This window comes from Elephas maximus, chromosome 7 (assembly GCF_024166365.1).
Source record: "Elephas maximus indicus isolate mEleMax1 chromosome 7, mEleMax1 primary haplotype, whole genome shotgun sequence".
NCBI lineage: Eukaryota > Metazoa > Chordata > Mammalia > Proboscidea > Elephantidae > Elephas > Elephas maximus.
The window spans coordinates 106857864-106878058 of record NC_064825.1 but is presented as its reverse complement, the minus strand read 5'-3'; the positions used below and the strand labels follow the sequence as shown (position 1 = coordinate 106878058).

Below are 20195 nucleotides of genomic sequence, written 5' to 3'. Positions count from 1 at the left end.
ACTGCTTTTCCTATAAGATAAGGGAAGGTAAGAGGACTTCCTCTCAACAGCTTAGGAGTTCCATGGAGAACACCAAGTTATTTTCCATAGTTTACTATCTTTATTGAGTACCTAAGAAAATTATATCATCTTTCTCTGCCAGATTCCCCTAGAAATTGAAGAATATGGTATATATTCTTCATATAACTGGGTACTTAAAGTTTCCCAAACTCTTAAAAATTGCTTTTCACATCTCAACATGAGTTGTGAGATGGAAATTTATTTCCTCATCAGGAGATTAACAAAAATGTATATTTATACAGTTTTCTTTTTAAATATGCATTATATACTAAGTTACACTTAAGAGGGACATTTGAAGAGCCTAGAGCTACCTTTTTTTAGAGCTACCTTATAAGTATGGATTTAAAAGGACATCAACAGTGGAGACTGAATACCGTAGCTTCATAATTCTGCTACAGCATTTTTTAATACTGCGTTTGCTTCCTTTACTTTCAAATTTACGCTCTATTATTCACACAAATAGGCCACCTGGGTGGTACAAACAGTTAAGCACTCAGTTACAAACTGAAAGGTGGGGGATAGAGTCCACTCAGAGGAGCCTTGGAAGAATGGAGGATCTACTTCTGAAAGTTCACAGCCTTTGAAAAACTATGGACCACAGTTCTGTGACACCCATGGGGTAGCTGGAAGCCAAATTGACTCCAGGACAATTTTTTGTTGTTGTTGTTCTGTTAGTTTTTTATTCATGTAATTACTTACATAAAGTAAAAATATTATTTAGACATTATGATAATGTTTCAAAGATGCTTACGAGCATTTAGCCTGTGAAACAAAGTGTGAATATATGGAAAAAAAATAATAATGTAAAAAAAAAAAGGGGAGAGAGATCCTAGTCTCAGGCACTATTGAAAAGTAGAATGCACACAGAACTGACTCAGAAATAATATTTTGCAACGACGTTGTCATTGAATAAAGGTGGGACCCTGTGTCACTAAAACATTTTGGATATTGGTAAAATATGGAAACAGTTTATCTTTTTACCTGCAATGAAGCCTCTCTTGACTCCCCCAAGTGTTTCTTAATAGGGCAGAGTGAGAAAAATTTATGGATTTTTTTTTACCCTTGGTGAGTCTCCCTGAGGAGATGACAGGCAATTTGGTGACTGTTTCTGAAGCATTTGAAAGCTTAACAAAATACCTGGGGGTGGTTGGTTAATTGTTCAGGACATTTTGTATTCACCAGTGACCAAATTTTTATTCATATAGTGTGTATGCAGGTCTGTGTTCATCTATTTCATGTAGTCTTGCATTTTACTCTTTGTTAACTTTCCATTTTTACCACACAGGGATCAGAATTAAAATTGTGTCTATAAAACAGAATTATTAATATTCCCCATTTCTACAGTGGTCTCTCCAAACTGATGTCAAAATGAAGAAGTGCTTGAACACTTTCTTATTGCATTTTTTAAAAGACTTAAGTGGAATAAAAGTAATGTATTGTGTATATGTGACGTATTACTTACTAAAAAAATTTTTTTTTTTTTATTACTTACTAGTCTACTGTTATTTTTGTTATTGCTGCTGTTCTTGCTATTTTCAGGTTTTTTTTTTTTTTTCTTTTTGACTTCAAGAACAGAAGCGTTACCCCTGCTTCTCAATTCATAGTCAATTGCCATCGTCTGTTTATGTTTTTTGCTTGTTTGTTTTATTTTCCATCAATATATTTTAATATTTTATGTTTTTTTCATTCTGTCCAATCTTCATTCCAAAACTTTTTTCTCACCTTCATATATGTTCTGCTGTGCTTGATATAATGCTCTACCATATCAACACACTCTCATAAAGTGTGATTTTTTTGTATAATGTTTCGCTATGAGTATTTACTGTGCTATAAATATTTTTGTTGCATTTTGTCATTGTAAATATCTGTAATGTATTCATTTGTGACTCTTTTTTTCTGCTTATTTCTCCTATAGAATGGTATGTATATGGTATAGTGGTTGAGTCTGGCTGTTAACCAAAATATGGGCAGTTCAAATCCACCAGGTGCTGATCGGAAACCCCGTGGGGCAGTTCTACTCTGTCCTATAGAGTCATTATGAGTCATAATCGATTTGATAGTATTGGATTTTGTTGGTTATATATATATACATAGATATATATATGTATATATATATCACTGCTAACTGAAAAGTTGGTTGTTTGAACCCACTAGCCTTTCCGGGGAGAAAAGACCTGGCCATCGACACCCATAAAGATTACAGCCTAAGCAACCCTGTGGGATATTTCTACTTTGTCCTCTACGTCACTATGATTTTCAATCAGCTGGATGACAACTAACAAAACAAAAAGTTTTAATGTTACATATTTTTTGCCTCCAATAGAACCTTGTCTGACTTTCTTGCTTCAGGCATGTTATAAGCAGAGAACAGTTTCTGGGTGAGGACATCATATTCGGTAAAATAGAGGGACAATAAGAATGAAGGAATCTTTCCATGAGATGAACTGACAGTGGCTGCAACAATGGGCTCGAACATACTGATGATTGTGAGGTTAGGACAGTGACAGACAATGTTTTGCTCTGTTTTACATAAGGGTGCCATGAATTAAGGTCACTCAATGGCAGGTGACAACAACAAGAACCTTTTGTGATTGACTGTTTTCACTTCACATGATTCTATTGAGGTCCATCCTAGCTGTTGAGTGCATCAATACTTTATTCGTTTTTACTGCTGAGGATGACTATGTATGGATTTAGTGCAATTTGATTACCCATTACCCATAGAAGGACATTGTCGGTTGTTACCAGTTTTTAGCTATTATAAATAACATTTCTTTGAACATTTGTGTAAGGATTTTTGTATGAACATAAGTTTTCATTTCTGTGAGATAAATGTCTAAGTGCGGGTTGTTTCAATTTTCACAAAGTCCAATGTATCAATTTGTACTTTTCATCCATATATTTGCATGTACCAATAATTCAGTAGTTTTTATTACTGGGTGGCATTAAGTTGCTTGGAAATACCACAATTTATGTATCCATTCTCAGGTAGGTGAACATTTGGGTTGATTCTAGTTTTTGAGTATTACAAATAAAGTTGTTCTGGACATTTGTATACATGTATTTACAAGGATAGATGCTAACATTTCACTTGGGTAGATATGAGTAAATTGGATAAATTTTATGGTAAAACTGTGTTCAGCTTTTTAAGACCCTGGTGCTTAAAACAAATTATTTTTTAAGTATTTTCATCATTTTAATTTTACACTAGCAGTTGATGAACATTCCATTTCCCCCACATACTTACCAAACACCTGATATTCTAATAGATGTATAGAATTATGTCATTAATGTTTTAACTTGAAATTCGTTGATGAATAATGAACTGAACATTTTAATGTGCTTATTTACCAGCAGAATATGTCCTATGAATAAGTGAAAGTTTGTTTTTATGATAATTTTTGTGGATTATTTCTTTTCTTTTTTATTTTATTCTATTATTATTGATATTTTTGAGTTTTGAGGCCTATCTCTGTATATATTAGGGAACCCTGGTGGAACAGCGATTAAAAAGCTGGTTGGCTAACCAAAAAGGTTGGCAGTTCGAATCCACCAGCCACTTCTTAGATACCCTGTGGAGCAGTTGTACTCTTTCCTGTAGGATCTCTAAGCGTCAGAATCTAATTGACACCAATGGACCGGAGGAGGGATGGTATATATTGAGGACACAGGCCATTTATGAGATATATTATATGAAAATATTATCTTCCAGAATGTAACTTGTTTTTTATACAAGCATCTTTTGAAGAGCCTAAGTTTAAATATTTCATGTGGTCAAACTTTATGGATTTTATTTTTGGTGTTATAGCTATGAAATCTCCAAATATGTATATAGAATCAATGAAAGCCTACTTAAAATCCAAAATGCATTTTTTAAATAAACTTATAAACTGAGAGTAAATTCACAAATAAATGCAAAGTTATTTTTTTAGTTCTGTAATTGTATAGTGGGCCCTATTAGAATTTTTATATAAAAAAAATTATGTCACCTACCGGTAAATAAAGTTTTTCTCCTTTTCCAATCTACTTATTTAATTTTTTATTGCCTTATTGTGTTGCCTGGCACATCCACTAAAATGTGGAACAGATTTGGTAAGAGTGGATTTACTCGTTTTTTTCCTGGTCTTAGTGAGAATATATTCAATCTTTCACACCTTGTGTGATGGTAACAGTGGGCTGTTCATGGGTGCCATTTTTCAGTTTGGGAAAGCTCCATTTCAATACTAATTTGGTCAAAGTTTTATCACATTTATTGGGAGTTTTTAAATGTTTCTCTACATCTATTTATATGGCATTGTTTGTCATTTTTATTTGTAATTATGGTGAATGTTATTAATTAATTTTTTCATGCAAAACTATCCATGCATTTCTGGAGCACACCTATTTGGTGTACTGTTGTTTTTACATATTGCCAGACTTAATTTCTTAAATTTTTCCTTAAATATTTCACATGCATGCTCTGTTTTTTTCTTTTCTTTTAATGACTTTGTCTGAGCTTGGTATCAGGGAAACGCTATCGTCATATAACCTAAAAAACCTAGTGCTGTCATATACAGGAAATGCAAATATACCCTTCTCTTCAGTTTTGTGGAAGACTGTGTGTAGAATTGGCTAATTCTTTCTCCCTAAACGGTTAATAGAATTTCCTAGTCCAGCCACTTAGAATGATTGGGAATGGAGTGTGTTTTAAATTTCCATTTTGATATCCTCTTTATAAATGATATTTTCTACATGCATGGAAACATATCATAACTCACTGGTAGGGTCCTAACCAAAAACTCAGACTGGATTCTTTTCTAAGACAACCTTAGAATATCTAAAACTTAATTTTTTTCTTATTAAATTTTTTTTAATATTAAAATAAGAAAATATACAAGGAAAATTTGGAGGGAATATGGAGCAACTATGTCCAAAATCATGGCAAATACATAAAATGCTACATATCACACCTCACCCACTAGAAACAGAGCATAGTCCAAACCATGGGTTATCTCCTTATGCTTCTTCCAAGCAGGATAATCAAAATGATGAACTCAAACAACAGATCCTGATCAAAATAAAGTGCCACTCATATTCATCAAATTTAAGAAAATTCATCCAAACAAAATCAAGACAGCAAATATAATTCATCATACAATAGACCTCTTATGCAAGGTTACATAAACAGAAAATGACTTATAAACAGGAGTAATTTTTGTTTTCTAGAGAGATAAGGATAACAATCTATAAGCCAAAAGCATAGACTTTGGAAGCAATATCAATCCAAGAGATAAAAAATAAAAATTGTGAAAACTTCTGTGGCTGGCCTCAATAAATTTATTTTAACCGATATACCCACTGATACAGGCAAAATGGAATAATTTAGGTAAAACCAGATACAGAGTTGATCCTGTTGAATGTAACTTTATTTTTTTATTATATTATGCTTTTACTAATATTACAGTGTAGTAATAATAAAAATAATAACAACTAAGGGCTCAAATATGAAAGTAAAGGCACTGATGATGAAAGAGAGGGATTTCAAGGTTTGGAAAGTGGACATTTGAGCAAATTCAGAAGACTGAGTACTTCAAATCAACTCACCACACTGAGCCCTGTTTTATTCAGAATTAGCCACCCAGTGCAGAGAATGAGCAATAAAACAGAAGGTGTGTGCATGCACACACACACACAGGCTCACACACAGATACTTTCTTTATATTTTTTTCTCTATTAGATGAGGAAAACACCAAATACTTGGAAATCTTTCTGCATCTACTACAGTTTTACTCTCCCACTCAACATACCCAATTTTCTTATTTTTTCTTAAATCCAACACCCCCAGCACATTCTAATATACTATCAACTTTCTTAATTATTATGCTTATAATGCATCATTCCAGCTCAAGGAAGGCAACACTTTGTACTGTTTCATTTATTAATCTATTTGCAGCCTTAGTAGAGTGATTGGTAGAAGGCAATATGGAAATATATGTTACCTGTGCTGTTGTGCTTGCTTTATCCCCTGCCCGAGGCACACAGAAAAAAGTTTAAAGCCCATAATGTAATTTATATGAATCATATGTTATAGTGAACATCGAGAATTTTTTTTTAATTGTCCTAAAGTCCTAACGAATAAAACAAACCCAGTGCTGTCGAGTCGATTCAGACTCACAGCAACCTTATAGAACAGAGTAGACCTGCCCCATACAGTTTCCAAGGAGTGTCTGGCGGATTTGAACTGCCCACCGTTTGGTTAGCAGCCATAGCACTACCACTATGCAACCAGGGTTTCCTATGTAAGGCATATTTTATGTCTAGATTTTTTTTTTTTAGACATAAAAGGGATTCAACATGGCGATCAAAAACACCAGGGTGTAAAATATGGAAGCCATTTTATTAGTGTTAAAGAAATGACTGGATTTGGGCTGCAGATGCATAAAGATTAAACTCCCATAGAACACTACCACCACAGTCAGGTGGGATCCACAGGTAGAGAAGGTCTTGTGTCTGCTCTCAGCTGATTTCAGTCGGAGAATGGATGCAATTACAAGTATGTAAGAAACAAGAACCGTTAAAAAAAATGAAATCAACCCAAAAACTGGTAAGATGAGAATGACCAATATCATTTCATGCATGTTTCAGAGAGAAAAGATAACAAGGGGAGACTGTCACAGTAGAAATGCCTGACGACATTGTAGCCACAGAAGGATAAATTAAAAATCTTTATGGTGACCAGGAGAGAAACAAATGTGTTATAGAGATAGGGGATTGCAACCAGCACTCAACATTAACTTCATAACATGATGACTGTGTAGCGCAAAGGGTTACAAATAGCCACACAGCAGTTGTAGGCCATTGCTGATAGATTAAGAAATTCAGTAGTTACGAATATAATAAAGAAAACTAGCTGTGTAGCACAAAAATAATATGAGATTGTATTTTCACCTACAACAAAAGTTGCCAACATTTTCAGTCCCGTGGCTGTTGAATAACCAAAGTCAGTGATAGCCAGGTGTCTGAGAAAAAAATAAATAGGTGTTTGCAGACTAGAGTCCCTCTTGATGAGGATGATGATGCCCAAGTTGTCCACCACTGAGATAATGTAGATGATGAGGGACAGCCAGAACAATGGAGCTTGCAGCTCTGGGCGGTCTGTGATTCCCGTCAGAATGAATTCATTCAGCGCTGTTAGATTGTGTTTGCCTGTCTAGGTCTACCAGGAAACCTATTGTGGATAGAGACATCAAGCATCATCAATAGCTTTTATGTAATATCTATCATCTGGTAGATTTTTAGTATACAAAACCAGCATGAATAGTGTAAATCCAAACATTCTATTTTAGGATATTTGAATACATACCCAACTCCCACAAATTTTACGCATACATATACATATACTTATTTAGATTGATGGGTACACTGATAGATAGATGAAACAAAAATGAATAATATATTAAACCATGGATAGTTATTATACTCTTCTTAAAAGTTTTGTCTTTTTCACATACTTAAAAAAATAATTGGATACATTTTGAACCTTCTCCTTCAAAATATTATCTTACGGAAACTCATAATTATAGATGGTCCAGGATGGAACAATCAACATACTAGACAGGTTTTGGTTAGATATATAATTAATCACAGTGGAAATTATTTGTCTTCGTACATGAAAACATCCCTAGGGATACATGTATATAGATGCAACCTCTGTTATACTTTTATTTGTAATGTATACAATGTGGTACTTTGGGCAAATAACATATGTTATATGAATCTTTTTCTCCCATCTGAAAAATCGTATTCCAACACCTGCCTGCAAGGTGCTGGCCAGTTCAGGCCTGGCAAATTCTCACTTCTTCTGAACAATCTCTCCCTCCCTCTGCCAATCAGTACAACTCCCTAACCTTAACTTTGATGTTAAGGGCTCTTGTTGCTGTTGTTGTTAGGTGCATTGAGTCTGTTCCGACTCATAGCGACCCTACGCACAACAGAATGAAACACTACCCGGTCCTGATCCATCCTTACAATTGTCGTTATGCTTGAGCTCATGTTGCAGCCACTGTGTCAATCCACCTTATTGAGGGTCTTCCTCTTTTCTGCTGACCCTGTACTCTGCTAAGCATGATGTCCTTCTCCAGGGACTTATCCCTCCTGACAACATGTCCGAAGTATGTAAGATGCAGTTTTGCTATCCTTGCCTCTAAGGAGCATTCTGGCTGTATTTTTAAGACAGATTTGTTCGTTCTTTTGGCAATCCATGGTATATTCAATATTCTTCACCAACACCACAATTCAAAGGTGTCAACTCTTCTTTGGTCTTCCTTATTCATTGTCCAGCTTTCACATGCATATGATGCGATTGAAAATACCATAGCTTGGGTCAGGCACACCTTAGTCTTCAAGGTGACATCTTTGCTCTTCAACACTTTGAAGAGGTCCTTTGAAACAGATTTACCCAATGCAATGTGTCTTTTGATTTCTTCACTGCTGCTTCCATGGTTGTTGATTGTGGATCCAAGTAAAATGAAATCCTTGACAACTTCAATCTTTTCTCCATTTATCATGATGTTGCTCATTGGTCCAGTTGTGAGGATTTTTGTTTTCTTTATGTTGAGGTGCAATCCATACTGAAGGCTGCAGTCTTTTGATCTTCATTAGTAAGTGCTTCAAGTTATCTTCACTTTCAGCAAGCAAGGTTGTGTCATCTGCATAACGCAGGTTGTTAATGAATCTTCCTCCAATCTGGATGCCCTGCTCTTCACATAGTCCAGCTTCTCAAATTATTTGCTCAGCATACAGATTGAATAGGTATGATGAAAGAATACAATGCTGACACACACTTTTCCTGACTTTAAACCAATCAATATCCCCTTGTTCTGTCCAAACAACTGCCTCTTAATCTATGTAAACGTTCCTCATGAGCACAATTGTTCTGGAATTCCCATTCTTCGCAATGTTACCCATAGTTTGTTATGATCCACACAGTCAAATGCCTTTGCGTTGTCAATAAAACACAGGTAAACTTACTTCTGGTATTCTCTTCTTTCGGCTAGGATCCATCTGACATCAGCAACGATATCCCTGGTTCCACGTCCTCTTCTTAAATTGGCCTGAATTTCTGGCAGTTCCCTATCCATATACTATTGCAGCCATTTTTTAATGATCTTCAGCAATTTTTGCTTCCGTGTGATATTAATGTTATTGTTTGGTTGAATCACCTTTCTTGGGAATAGGCATAAATATGGATATCTTCCAGTCAGTAGGCCAGGAAGCTGTCTTCCATATTTTTTGGCATAGACGATTGAGCCCCTCCATTGCTACATCTGTTTGTTGAAACATGTCAATTGATATTCCATCAATTCCTGGAGCCTTGTTTTTCACCAGTGCCTTCAGAGCAGCTTGGACTTCTTCCTTCAGTACCATCGGTATCATATGCCACCTCTTGAAATGTTTGAACATCGACTAATTATTTTTGGTATAATGACTGTGTGTATTCCTTCCATCTTCTTTTGAAGCTTCCTGCATCATTTAACATTTTCCCCATGGAATCCTTCACTATTGAAACTTGAGGCTTGAATTTTTTCTTCAGTTCTTTCAGCTTGAGAAACACCGAGCATGTTCTTCATTTTGGTTTTCCATCTCCAGCTCTTTGCACATGTCATTATAATACTTTACTTTGTTTTCTCGAGAAGCCCTTTGAAATCTTCTGTTCAGTTCTTTTACTTCATTAATTCTTCCTTTTGCTTTAGCTGCTCAACTTTCAAGAGCAAGTTTCAGAGTCTCCTCTGACATCCATCTTGGTCTTTTCTGTCTTCCCTGTATTTTCAATGACCTCTTGCTTTCTTCATGTATCGTGTCCTTGATGTCAGTCCACAGTTCGTCTGGTCTTTGGTCACTAGTGCTCAATGCATTAAATATATTCTTCAGATGGTCTCTAAATTCAGGTGGGATATACTCAAGGTCATATTTTGGCTCTCGTGGACTTGCTCTGATTTTCCTCAGTTTCAGCTTGAACTTGCATATCAGCAATTGATGGTCCGCTCCACAGTTGGCCCCTGGCATTGTTCTGATTGATGATATTGAGCTTTTCCATCATCTCTTTCCACAGATGTAGTCTATTTGATTTCTGTGTGCTCCATCTGGTGAGATCCATGTGTATAGTCGCTGTTTATGTTGGTGAAAGAAGGTATTTGAAATGAAGAAGTCATTGGTCTTGCAAAATTCTATCATTCAGTCTCCGGCATTTTTTCTATCCCCAAGGCCATATTTTTCAACTACTGATCCTTCTTCTTTGTTTCCAACTTTTGCATTCCAATCACCAGTAATTATCAATGCATCTTGATTGCATGTTTGATCAATTTCAGACTGTAGCAGCTGATAAAAATCTTCTATTTCTTCATCTTTGGCCCTAGTGGTTGGTGCATAAATTTGAATAATAATCATAGTAACTGGTCTTCCTTGTAGGCATATAGATATTATCCTATCACTGGCAGCACTGTACTTCAGGATAGATCTTGAAACATTTTTTTTTTACTATGAATGCAACACCATTGCTCTTCAAGTTATCATTGCCAGCACAGTAGATTATGGTATGACCAATACCAGTCCATTTCAGCTCATTAATGCCTAGGATATTGATGTTTATGTGTTCCATTTCATTTTTGATGATTTCCAATTTTCCTAGATTCATACTTCATACTCAGGGCTCTTGGATTGCCATATATAGTGGATTCACTTGCTTTTCCAGATCTTTGTTGTATGAAGGACCACAGGAAGGATCTGACTACTCCACCGTCTTGGCCCCGACTATTTTCACTCAAGGAGAGTTATTTGTCACTCTAACTTTTCTTTTATTGCAAATTTTCTGTCTTCTCTCTTATTTTGTTTTGTTAGTTTAAGATATTCTATTTTATTGGCATGACTCAAAATGAGAAGAAACATCTGCAAATATCCATTAATAATTGGAACATAGAATGTACAAAGTATGAATCCCAGAAAATTGTAAGTTGTAAAAAATGAAAAGGAACACATAAAGATCGATATCCTGTGCATTAGTGAGCTGAAATGGAATGGTATTGACCATTTTGAATAAGACAATCATGTCATGTACTATTTCAGAAGGACAAATGAAGAGGAATGGCATTGCACTCATCATCAGAAAAAAAAGAATTCCAAGACCTATCATGAGGTACAGTGCTCTCAGTGAAATCATAATACACATATGCCAACAAAGAAGAGCAGTTAATACTACTATTATTTCAACTTAATCAGTGCTAAAGATGAGGAAATTGAAGATTTTATCAAATTAAGAAGTCTGAATTCATTGAAATTGCAATCAAGATCCATTGCTAATTATTAATTATTAGAATGTGAAAGTTGGAAAAAAAAAAAAAAAAGAAGGATCAATATTTGGAAAATGTCATGGATTGAATTATATCCCCCAAAAAATGTGTGTATCAACTTGGTTATGCTGTGATTCCCACTATTGTGTAGTTGTCCTGCATTTTGTGATTGTAATTTTATGTTAAGAAGATTAGGTGGGACTGTAACACAGCCCTTACTTAGGCCACCTCCCTGATCCAATGTAAAGGGTGTTTCTTTGGGGTGTGGCCTGTGTCAACTTTTTTTATTAAAAGATAAAAGTAAAGAGAAGCAAGCAGAGTTGGGACCTCGTACCATCAAGAAAGAAACACTGAGAGCAGAGCGTTTCCTTTGGACCCAGGGTCCCTGCTCCTGAGAAGCTCCTCGACCAGGAGAAGATTGAGCACGAGGACCTTCCTCCAGAGCCAACAGAGAAAGAAAGCCTTCCCCTTGAGCTGACAGCCTGAATTTGGACTTCTAGCCTACTAGACTGCGAGAAAATAAATATCTCTTACTAAAGCCATCCACTTGTGGTATTTCTGTTATAGCAGCCCTAGATGACTAAGACAGAAAATATGGCCTTAGTGATAGAAAAGACACCAGAGATTGTTTGTTTGAATACTGCAAGACTAATTCTTCATTAAAAATAACTTTCTTTGACAACAGAAACAGAGAATACATATGTGGGCCTTGCCAGGAAGAATACACAGTGATCAGATCGACTACATCTGTGAAAAGAGATAATGGAGAGGCTCAATATCATCAATCAGAACAAAGCCAGGGGCCAACCACAGAATTGACCATTGATTGCTCATACACAAGTACAAGTTAAAGCTGAAAAACACTAGGGCAAGTCCACGAGAGCCAAAACGTGACTTTGAATATAAAAATACTCTACCTAAATTTAGACATCATCCCAATAATTGATTTGACACATTGAACACTAATGACCACAGATTAGACAAGTTTGGAAAGACATCAAGGGCATCATACCTGAAGAAATCAAAAGATCATTAAAAGACAAGAAAGAAAGAGAAAACCAAATGGACGTGAAAAGATACTCTGACAAAACAACTTATGAAACAAAAAAGAGAATTATTAAATAAGAACTATGAGTGAGGAAGGGATTACAATCCTGAGAGCAACTATGGATGACCTCAAGAAAATTATCTTAATTGCTGTATATTCTGATCTAGGCAAAATGTATTGATTAAAACAAAGTCAGATGCAGAGCTGAACTTTTGAATTGCTAAATAGCAAGCTAGTTTGAGTTAACAGATTTACATGTGAATGTAAAGGCATTAATAAGAAAAGAATGGAATTCCAAGGTCTGGAGTGGGGACATTTGAGCAAATTTAGATAAGAGAGTAATTCAGAGCAACATGCTACACTGAGACTCATTGCAACCAGGCCAAATCTAATACCCACCTCAGAAACTATGCAGGCTAAAACAGAAGGCAAAGACTTACACAAACACACACATACACAAACACAAGTACTGACACTACAAAGTTTATTTTAATAGTTGGAAAATACACCAGAATCATTGTAATTCCACTTTTGTACCTAGTACTTTTCCCCACTCCCACTCAGCATATCCACTCTCCTTGCCTGATTTCAGGGTTCCCAGCAAATTCTCCTGGACCCCTCGTGGTGCATTGGATAAGAGCTTGGAGCCTGACCACATGTTCAGCAGTTCAGAGCCACTAGCCACTGTTTGGAAACCCTATGGAGCAGTTCTACTCTGTCCTATAGGGTCGCTATTAGTCAGAATTGACTCAACGGCAAAGGATTTTGTTTTTTATCACATTCTAAAAAAAACCAAGTGTGCGGTTGTGCAGTAGATTCTGACTCTTACTGACCCTATAGGACAGTGTAGGACTGCTCCATAGGGTTTCCAAGGCTGTAAAGCTTTATCGAAGCAAACTGTCACATCTCTTCCATGGATTGGCTGGTTGGTTTGAACCACCAACCTTTCAGTTACCAGCCAAGCACTTTGATCACTGCTCCACCAGGGCCCTAATTCATTCTTCTCTACTATAAAATTTACCTAATTGTTATATTTGTGATCCATCCCTTCAGTTCAAGGAAAGCAAAAGTTTTTACTCTTTTGTTCTTCAATGCATTTGGAAGAGTTACTGACACATAGAAGGATATTTATAAATATATGTGGGCTATATTTGTGCTTGCTATACCCTATGGAGGAACACAGACAAGGTTTGAAGTACATGACGTAATTTATAGGAACCGTATAGTACATCCTTGGAAACTCTATGGGGCAGTTCTATTCTGTCTTATAAGGTCGCTATGAGTCGGAATCGACTCGACAGCAACGGGTTTTTATAGTACATCAAACTTTAGAAAATATTTTGCTTATTTTTTCCCATGTCTTAATTAGGGCATATTTTACATCTTTGTTCCTTAAGCTATAAATCAAGGGATTCAACATGGGGATAACCAGGGTGTAAAATATGGAAGCCACTTTATCAGTGTCAAAGAAATTACTGGACTTGGGCTGCATGTACCTAACGATTAAAGTCCCATAGAACATTACCACTACCGTCAGGTGGGATCCACAGGTGGAGAAGGCCTTGTGCCTGCCCACAGCTGAGTTCATTCTGAGAATGGCTACAAAAACGAGAAGATAAGAAGTAAGAACTATTAGAAGGGATGAAATCAGATCAAAAGATGCTAAGATGAGAGTGATCAATTGAATTTCATGTGTGTCTGAGCAGAGCAGAGATAACAAGGGGTTACTGTCACAGTAGAAATGACTGATGACATTGTAGCCACAGAAGGATAAATTAAAAATCTTTATGGTGACCAAAAGAGAAAAAAATGTGCTGTAGAGATACGGTATTGCCACCAGTACCCAACAAGTCCTTCGTGACATGATGGCTGTGTAGAGCAGAGGGTTACAGATGGCCACGTAGCGGTCGTAAGACATTGCAGACAGAAGGAAAAGTTCAACATTTATGAACACAATAAAGAAAACTAGCTGTGTAGCACAAAAATAGTAGGAGATTGTGTTTTCATCCACAACAAAATTGACTAGCATTTTGGGTCCCACAGTTGTTGAATAACCAAAATCAGTAATAGCCAGATGTCTGAGAAAAAAGTACATGGGAGTTTGTAGCTTGGAGTCCATCTTGGTGAGGATGATGATGCCCAAGTTGCCCACCACTGAGATCATGTAGATGTTGAGGAACAGCCCAAACAATGGAGCCTGCAGCTCTGGGCGGTCTGTGATTCCCATCAGAATGAATTCATTCAGCACTGTTAGATTGTGTTTTTTCCATCTTGTATCTGGAAATCTATTCTGGATAGAGACATCGTCGTAGTCAATAGGTTTTATGTAGCATCATCTGGTAGATTTTCAGCATAGTAAAGTAATATGCTAAATGATTAAGATAAATCCAAATTTTCCAATATAGTAATTTGAAATTAAACCCACCTCCCACAAATAAAGCATAGGTACATGAAGATAGAGACAGAGGCAGAAAGAGGGAACGAAAGAGAAGTCTAACTTGTTATCAGTTGGGTAAAATTTGCTCCCCAAAGAACATTTGTCAAAGCCTGGGACATTTTGGATGTCACAACTAGAAGGGTACTATTGGTGTCTAATGGAAGCCTGGGATGTTAATAAACATTGTATTATATACAGGGTAACTCCCACAATGACAAAATTTCCAGTCCAAAATGTCACTAGGGTGGAAGTCGAGAAACCCTTCTGTAAACGTAGAGATAGAAAAAAAAAAAAAAAGATAGAGACACAGATAAAGATGTAGGTGTCGGTGTACAGGTACATGTAGCTGTAGATGTACATATACATAAACATGCACATACACATGTACATATATACAATATATACACACATTATACATAGATGGGGTTCCTGGTGGAGCAGTGGTTAAAAGCTTGGCTGATAACCAAAAAATCGGCATTTTAAATCTACCAGCCTTTCCTTGCCAAACCTATGGGGCAGTTCTTTTCTGTCCTATAGTGTCTCTATGAGTCAGAATGAGCTTGATGGCAATGGCTTTCATTTTATTTTTTTATGCATATGGATATATGAAGCAAAAATTTTAAAAAGGTAAAAAAAATTAAGTGATAGGTATATGGATATTACTAAACTTTATTTTTTCATTTATATAATGACAATTATGTAATAACATTTACAAAATTATAATACAAATGTTAATTTAATTATAAAAATTTTAAAGTGCAAATTCACAAAATGTGTGGAAACATTTAACATGCCTTACTTCAAAACACAGTCCTAAAAAAGCCTTTGTGCCACGGGTGGTACTGACTGAAACAACACACTTGACAGGTACTGAACTCATGATTAACAAGGAAAAACTAATTGATCATGGTGGGGATTATCTGTCTTCATATAGGGATGTATTCCAGGTGGTAGACCCATGCAGATATAGTCTCTGTTATATCTCCACTTGCGGGTTATAGAAACCCTGGTGGTGTAGTGCTTAAGTGCTACGACTGCTTACCAAAAGGTCAGCAGTTCAAATCTACCAGGTACTCCCCGGAACCCCTATGGGCAGTTTTTCTCTGTCCTATTTTTTTTTTTTTTTTTGTATGGTTGCTATGAGTTGGAATTGACTAGACTGCCATGGGTTTGGTTCTGGTTTTGTGGGTTATAGAATAAGATACCTTAATTTCTTTATTCACAAATGCAAAATGACCACTTCCTTTCAGGGCTGTTGGGAAAATGAATGATAGCTACGTGTTTCAATGCATTGTCTCAAATATTAAGTATATAGAGTTATTTTTAAAATGATGACAATAGGTTATATGAGAAGGCTTTCCTTTACATATGTGTATGTAAAATCTTCTAGTGTGACCTAGCTCCTGCATCAGGGTTATGCAGATGAGTAGGTATTTATCCATGCAACTGAGTCCAGCTGTTCCCTCTCCCATTCACAACTTCATGACTAATATTGGAACATTCTGTATTATACATCTTCTATTTAACACATTTAATATCAGTTGGGAAACCCTGATGGCGTAGTGGGTAAGCGCTATGGCTGCTGACCAAAGGGTCAGCAGTTTAAATCCTCCAGACGCTCCTTGGAAACTCTATGGGGCAGTTCTGCTCCATCCTATACGGCCGCTATGAGTCGGAACCGACTCGAGGGCAATGGGTTTTTATGGTAACATAAATTGATGGGCTGCTAGCCTAAAGACCAGCAGTTCAAAACCATCAGTGGCTCCATGAGAGAAAGATGTGGCAGTCTGCTTCCATAGTTATTAAACCCTATGAGATCATTGTTCAGTCCTGATCACCTTAACGGCAGTGTGTTTTAATATAAATTTACTTAAAATGTGTCCTAACCTGAGTATTTTCATTATAACTAATACACTTAGTTGTTTGTAACAAATCAGATATATTTTCTCATGGAAGAATCTAATATACTGAGAGGAAATTCGAACAACTTGGGAGACAGTAAAGTCCGTGTTATTGATTTTATATAAAGAAATTTCATTAAAAAATTCCTTTTGGATAAAGAAACCCTCTAGTTTAAACTATTATATAATACAGGATGTATATAAACATAAGTATATTTAAATTAAAATATATATACCTATCCCTAATAAACTAGATTTAAAAAAAAAGCCAGAGAAGGATGCAGATGGCAGTTTAAGGTAAAAGAATGAATAGCTTGAAACGATACTACCTACATGAAAGTTGTGACCTTATACATACACATTGCTTATGTCAGAAAACAACTGTTGGCCTCTTTCCACCTAGATCAAAGGACAATGAAGAAAACCAAAGACTTAAGGAATCAATTAGTCCAAAGGACATATGGCCCACATGAACCACAGCCTTCTCTAACCAGAAGAACTAGATGGTTCCTGACTACCACTACAGATCCTTCTATCCAGGACCACAGTAGAAAGTCTGGGGCAGAATGGGAAAAAAGTGTATAGGAATTAAAAAAAAAAAAAAGACAAGATTTACTGGTTTGAAAGAGGTTGGGGAAACCCCTGAGACTATTAAGGCAATATTCTAAAGTGAAACTATACACACTCCCAGCCCAATAACAGATGGGGCTGTTAAATTAAACAATGACACCTGTGAAGAATGTGCCCCTTAGAACAATCAAATATTGGAGCCAAAAGGGCAAGAAGGCAGGGAGGACAGGGAAACCTGACTAATGAAAACAGGGAAGCCAGGGAGGAAATGAGAAGAATGCTGACACATTTTTTCTAAGAATCTTTGATTAGAAAATTAATTTGCTATGTAAACTTGCACTTAAAACAATTCTTTCTTTCTTTTTTTTTTTTTAAAGAGGTACTGAATTGGGTATTAGCAGATATTACAAGTAGGAAATCAACTATCTTCAATGAATAAAAGCTATATAAATCTTGTTTGGTTGCATTGACGAAAGGCTGAAGAAAAAAAGTTCATATATTGGTAAGTACCAATTTTCCTATAAGGTAAGGGAAGATAAGAGGACTTCCTCTCAACAGCTTTTGAGTTCCATGGAGAGCACCAAGTTATTTTCCATCATTTACTATCTTTGTTGAATATCTAATTCTTATTTTATAAAGCTATATTCTTTGGTGTATAATACACAATCATCATCAATCTGGCTGCTTAAATGTTTCCTAAACTCCAAAAATTGCTTTTCACCTCTCAGCAAGAGATGAGAGATGGAAGTTTATTTCTTTCCTCATCAAGAGTTTAGGAAAAATGCACATTTACGCAGTTATTTAAAGATGCATTAAATATTAAATTACGCTTTAGAGGGACATAAGAAGAGCCTAGAGCTACTATATAACTAAGGATTTTGAAAGACATAAACACTGGAGGCTGAATACCTGCACAGCTTCATAACTCTGCTACGGTATTTTTTTTAATACTATATATGCTTCCTATACTTTCATATTTGAGCTCTAATATTCACATAGTTAGGCTACCTGGGTGGTGCAAACAGTTAAGCACTCAGCTGCAAACTGAGTGGGGAATTGAGTCCACTCAGGTGCACCTTAGAAGAAAGAAAGGTCTACTTCTGAAAAGTCATAGCCGTTGAAAAACCAATGGATCACAGTTCTGACACACATGGGGTAGTTATGAGGCAAAATTGACTCCAAGACTTTTTTTTTTCTCTTTGTTTCTTATTCATATAATTATTTATATAAAGTAAAATATTATTTAGCTGTATAATGAGAATGTTTCTAGATGCTTATGAACATTTAGCCTGTGAAACAAAGTGTGAATATTTGGGGGAAAAAAACACATGACAGAAAAAGGGAGAGAGATCCTAGCCTCAGGCACTATTGAGAAGTAGAAAGCACACAGAACTGACTCAGAAATCCTAGTATTTCACAATGACTTTGCCATTGAATAAAGGTGGAACCCTGCAAGTATCACTGGAACATTCTGGATATTGGTAAAATATAGAAATAGTCTATCTTTTTACCTGTAATGAAGTCTCTGCCATGACTCCCAATTGTTTCTTAACATGGCATAGTGAGACCAATTTATGGAATTTTTTTCACCCGTGGAGATTCTCCCCGAGGAGATGCCAAGCAATTTGTTGGTTAATCCTGAACGGCTTGAAAGCCTAACAAAGTATGTAGGTGTTGTCTGTTAATTGTCCAGGACGATTTGTATTCACCAGTGAGCAAGATTTCAACCATATAGTGTGTATACATGTCTGTATTTATCTATTTCATACATTCTTGCATTTTACTCTTTGTTAACATTCCATTTTTACCACACAGGGATCTGGATTAAAATATTGTATCTATAAAACAGAACTATCGATATTCCCCATTTCTACAGTGGTCTCTTCAAATGGATGACAAAATAAAGAAGTGCTTAAATAATTTCTTATTATATTATTTAAAATGGAATAAAAGTAATCCATTATGTGTATATGAGATATCACTTCCTAGTTTGCTGTTGTTATTGTTATTGTTCAGGGTTTTGGTTTTTTTAGTTTTGTTTTTGATCTCAGTGATAGAAATGTTACCCTTGCTTCTCATTTCATGGTCAAGTACCATCATCAGTCTGCTTAGGATTTTTGCTTGTTTTATTTTCTTTTATTGTATTTCAATGTTTTATTTGTTTTCATTCTGTCCAATCCTCATTCCAAAATACCTCTCTCACTTTCATACATATTTGCCTGTGCTTCACATATGCTCAACCATATCAGTATACCCTTGTGTCTTAGGCTGAGTTCTCTAGAGAGGCAAAACCAGTAAAGTATATAAATATATATATATATAGAGAGAGAATTATATCAAGGAAATTGCTCAAGTGGCTGTGACGTTGGAATGTCCCAAGTCCATGGGTCAGGATAGAGTCTTCTCCTGATTAACGTAGCTGCAGGCATTGGTTAACCCTACATCTGCACGTCAGGTAGCAGGGCTCTTGCTTACCGGCTGAAGATCAAAGAATCCCAAGATCAACAGGCAAGACTGCAGGCAAGCTGCTGGTTGAATTCCCAAGAACCAGAGGTCAGACAAACAGGAGCCAGCTGCAGCATCCAGAGGAAGAAAAGTCCAACAAAACTTGCTAGAATGCCCACTTATGTTCCATGCAGGCCACACACGTCAACTGATAGGCTACTCACAGCATGGAGGTGATCACAACATCACAACATCATAGGACAGCCATACCACTGAGACTCATGGCCCAGCCAAGTTGACACACAACCTTAACTGTCACACTGTATAAACTGTGATATTCTATGTGTGATGTTTTATTATAAATTTATATTTATCACAGTACACATCTTTTTTGCACATTTTGCGATTTT

The 20195-nt window shown here is 36.1% G+C and overlaps 1 protein-coding gene across 1 annotated transcript in view; it reads right to left on the bottom strand.

The window, feature by feature from the left end:
• Nucleotides 1-13753: 13753 nt before the first annotated feature.
• The window catches only part of LOC126080233 (olfactory receptor 8K3-like), a 33948-nt gene continuing 27506 nt past the window's right edge, over nucleotides 13754-20195 (bottom strand). The window contains exon 3 of the mRNA XM_049891495.1: nucleotides 13754-14722. Within this exon, the coding sequence (XP_049747452.1) occupies nucleotides 13754-14722 (969 nt within the window). The remainder of the gene's footprint in view (nucleotides 14723-20195) is intronic.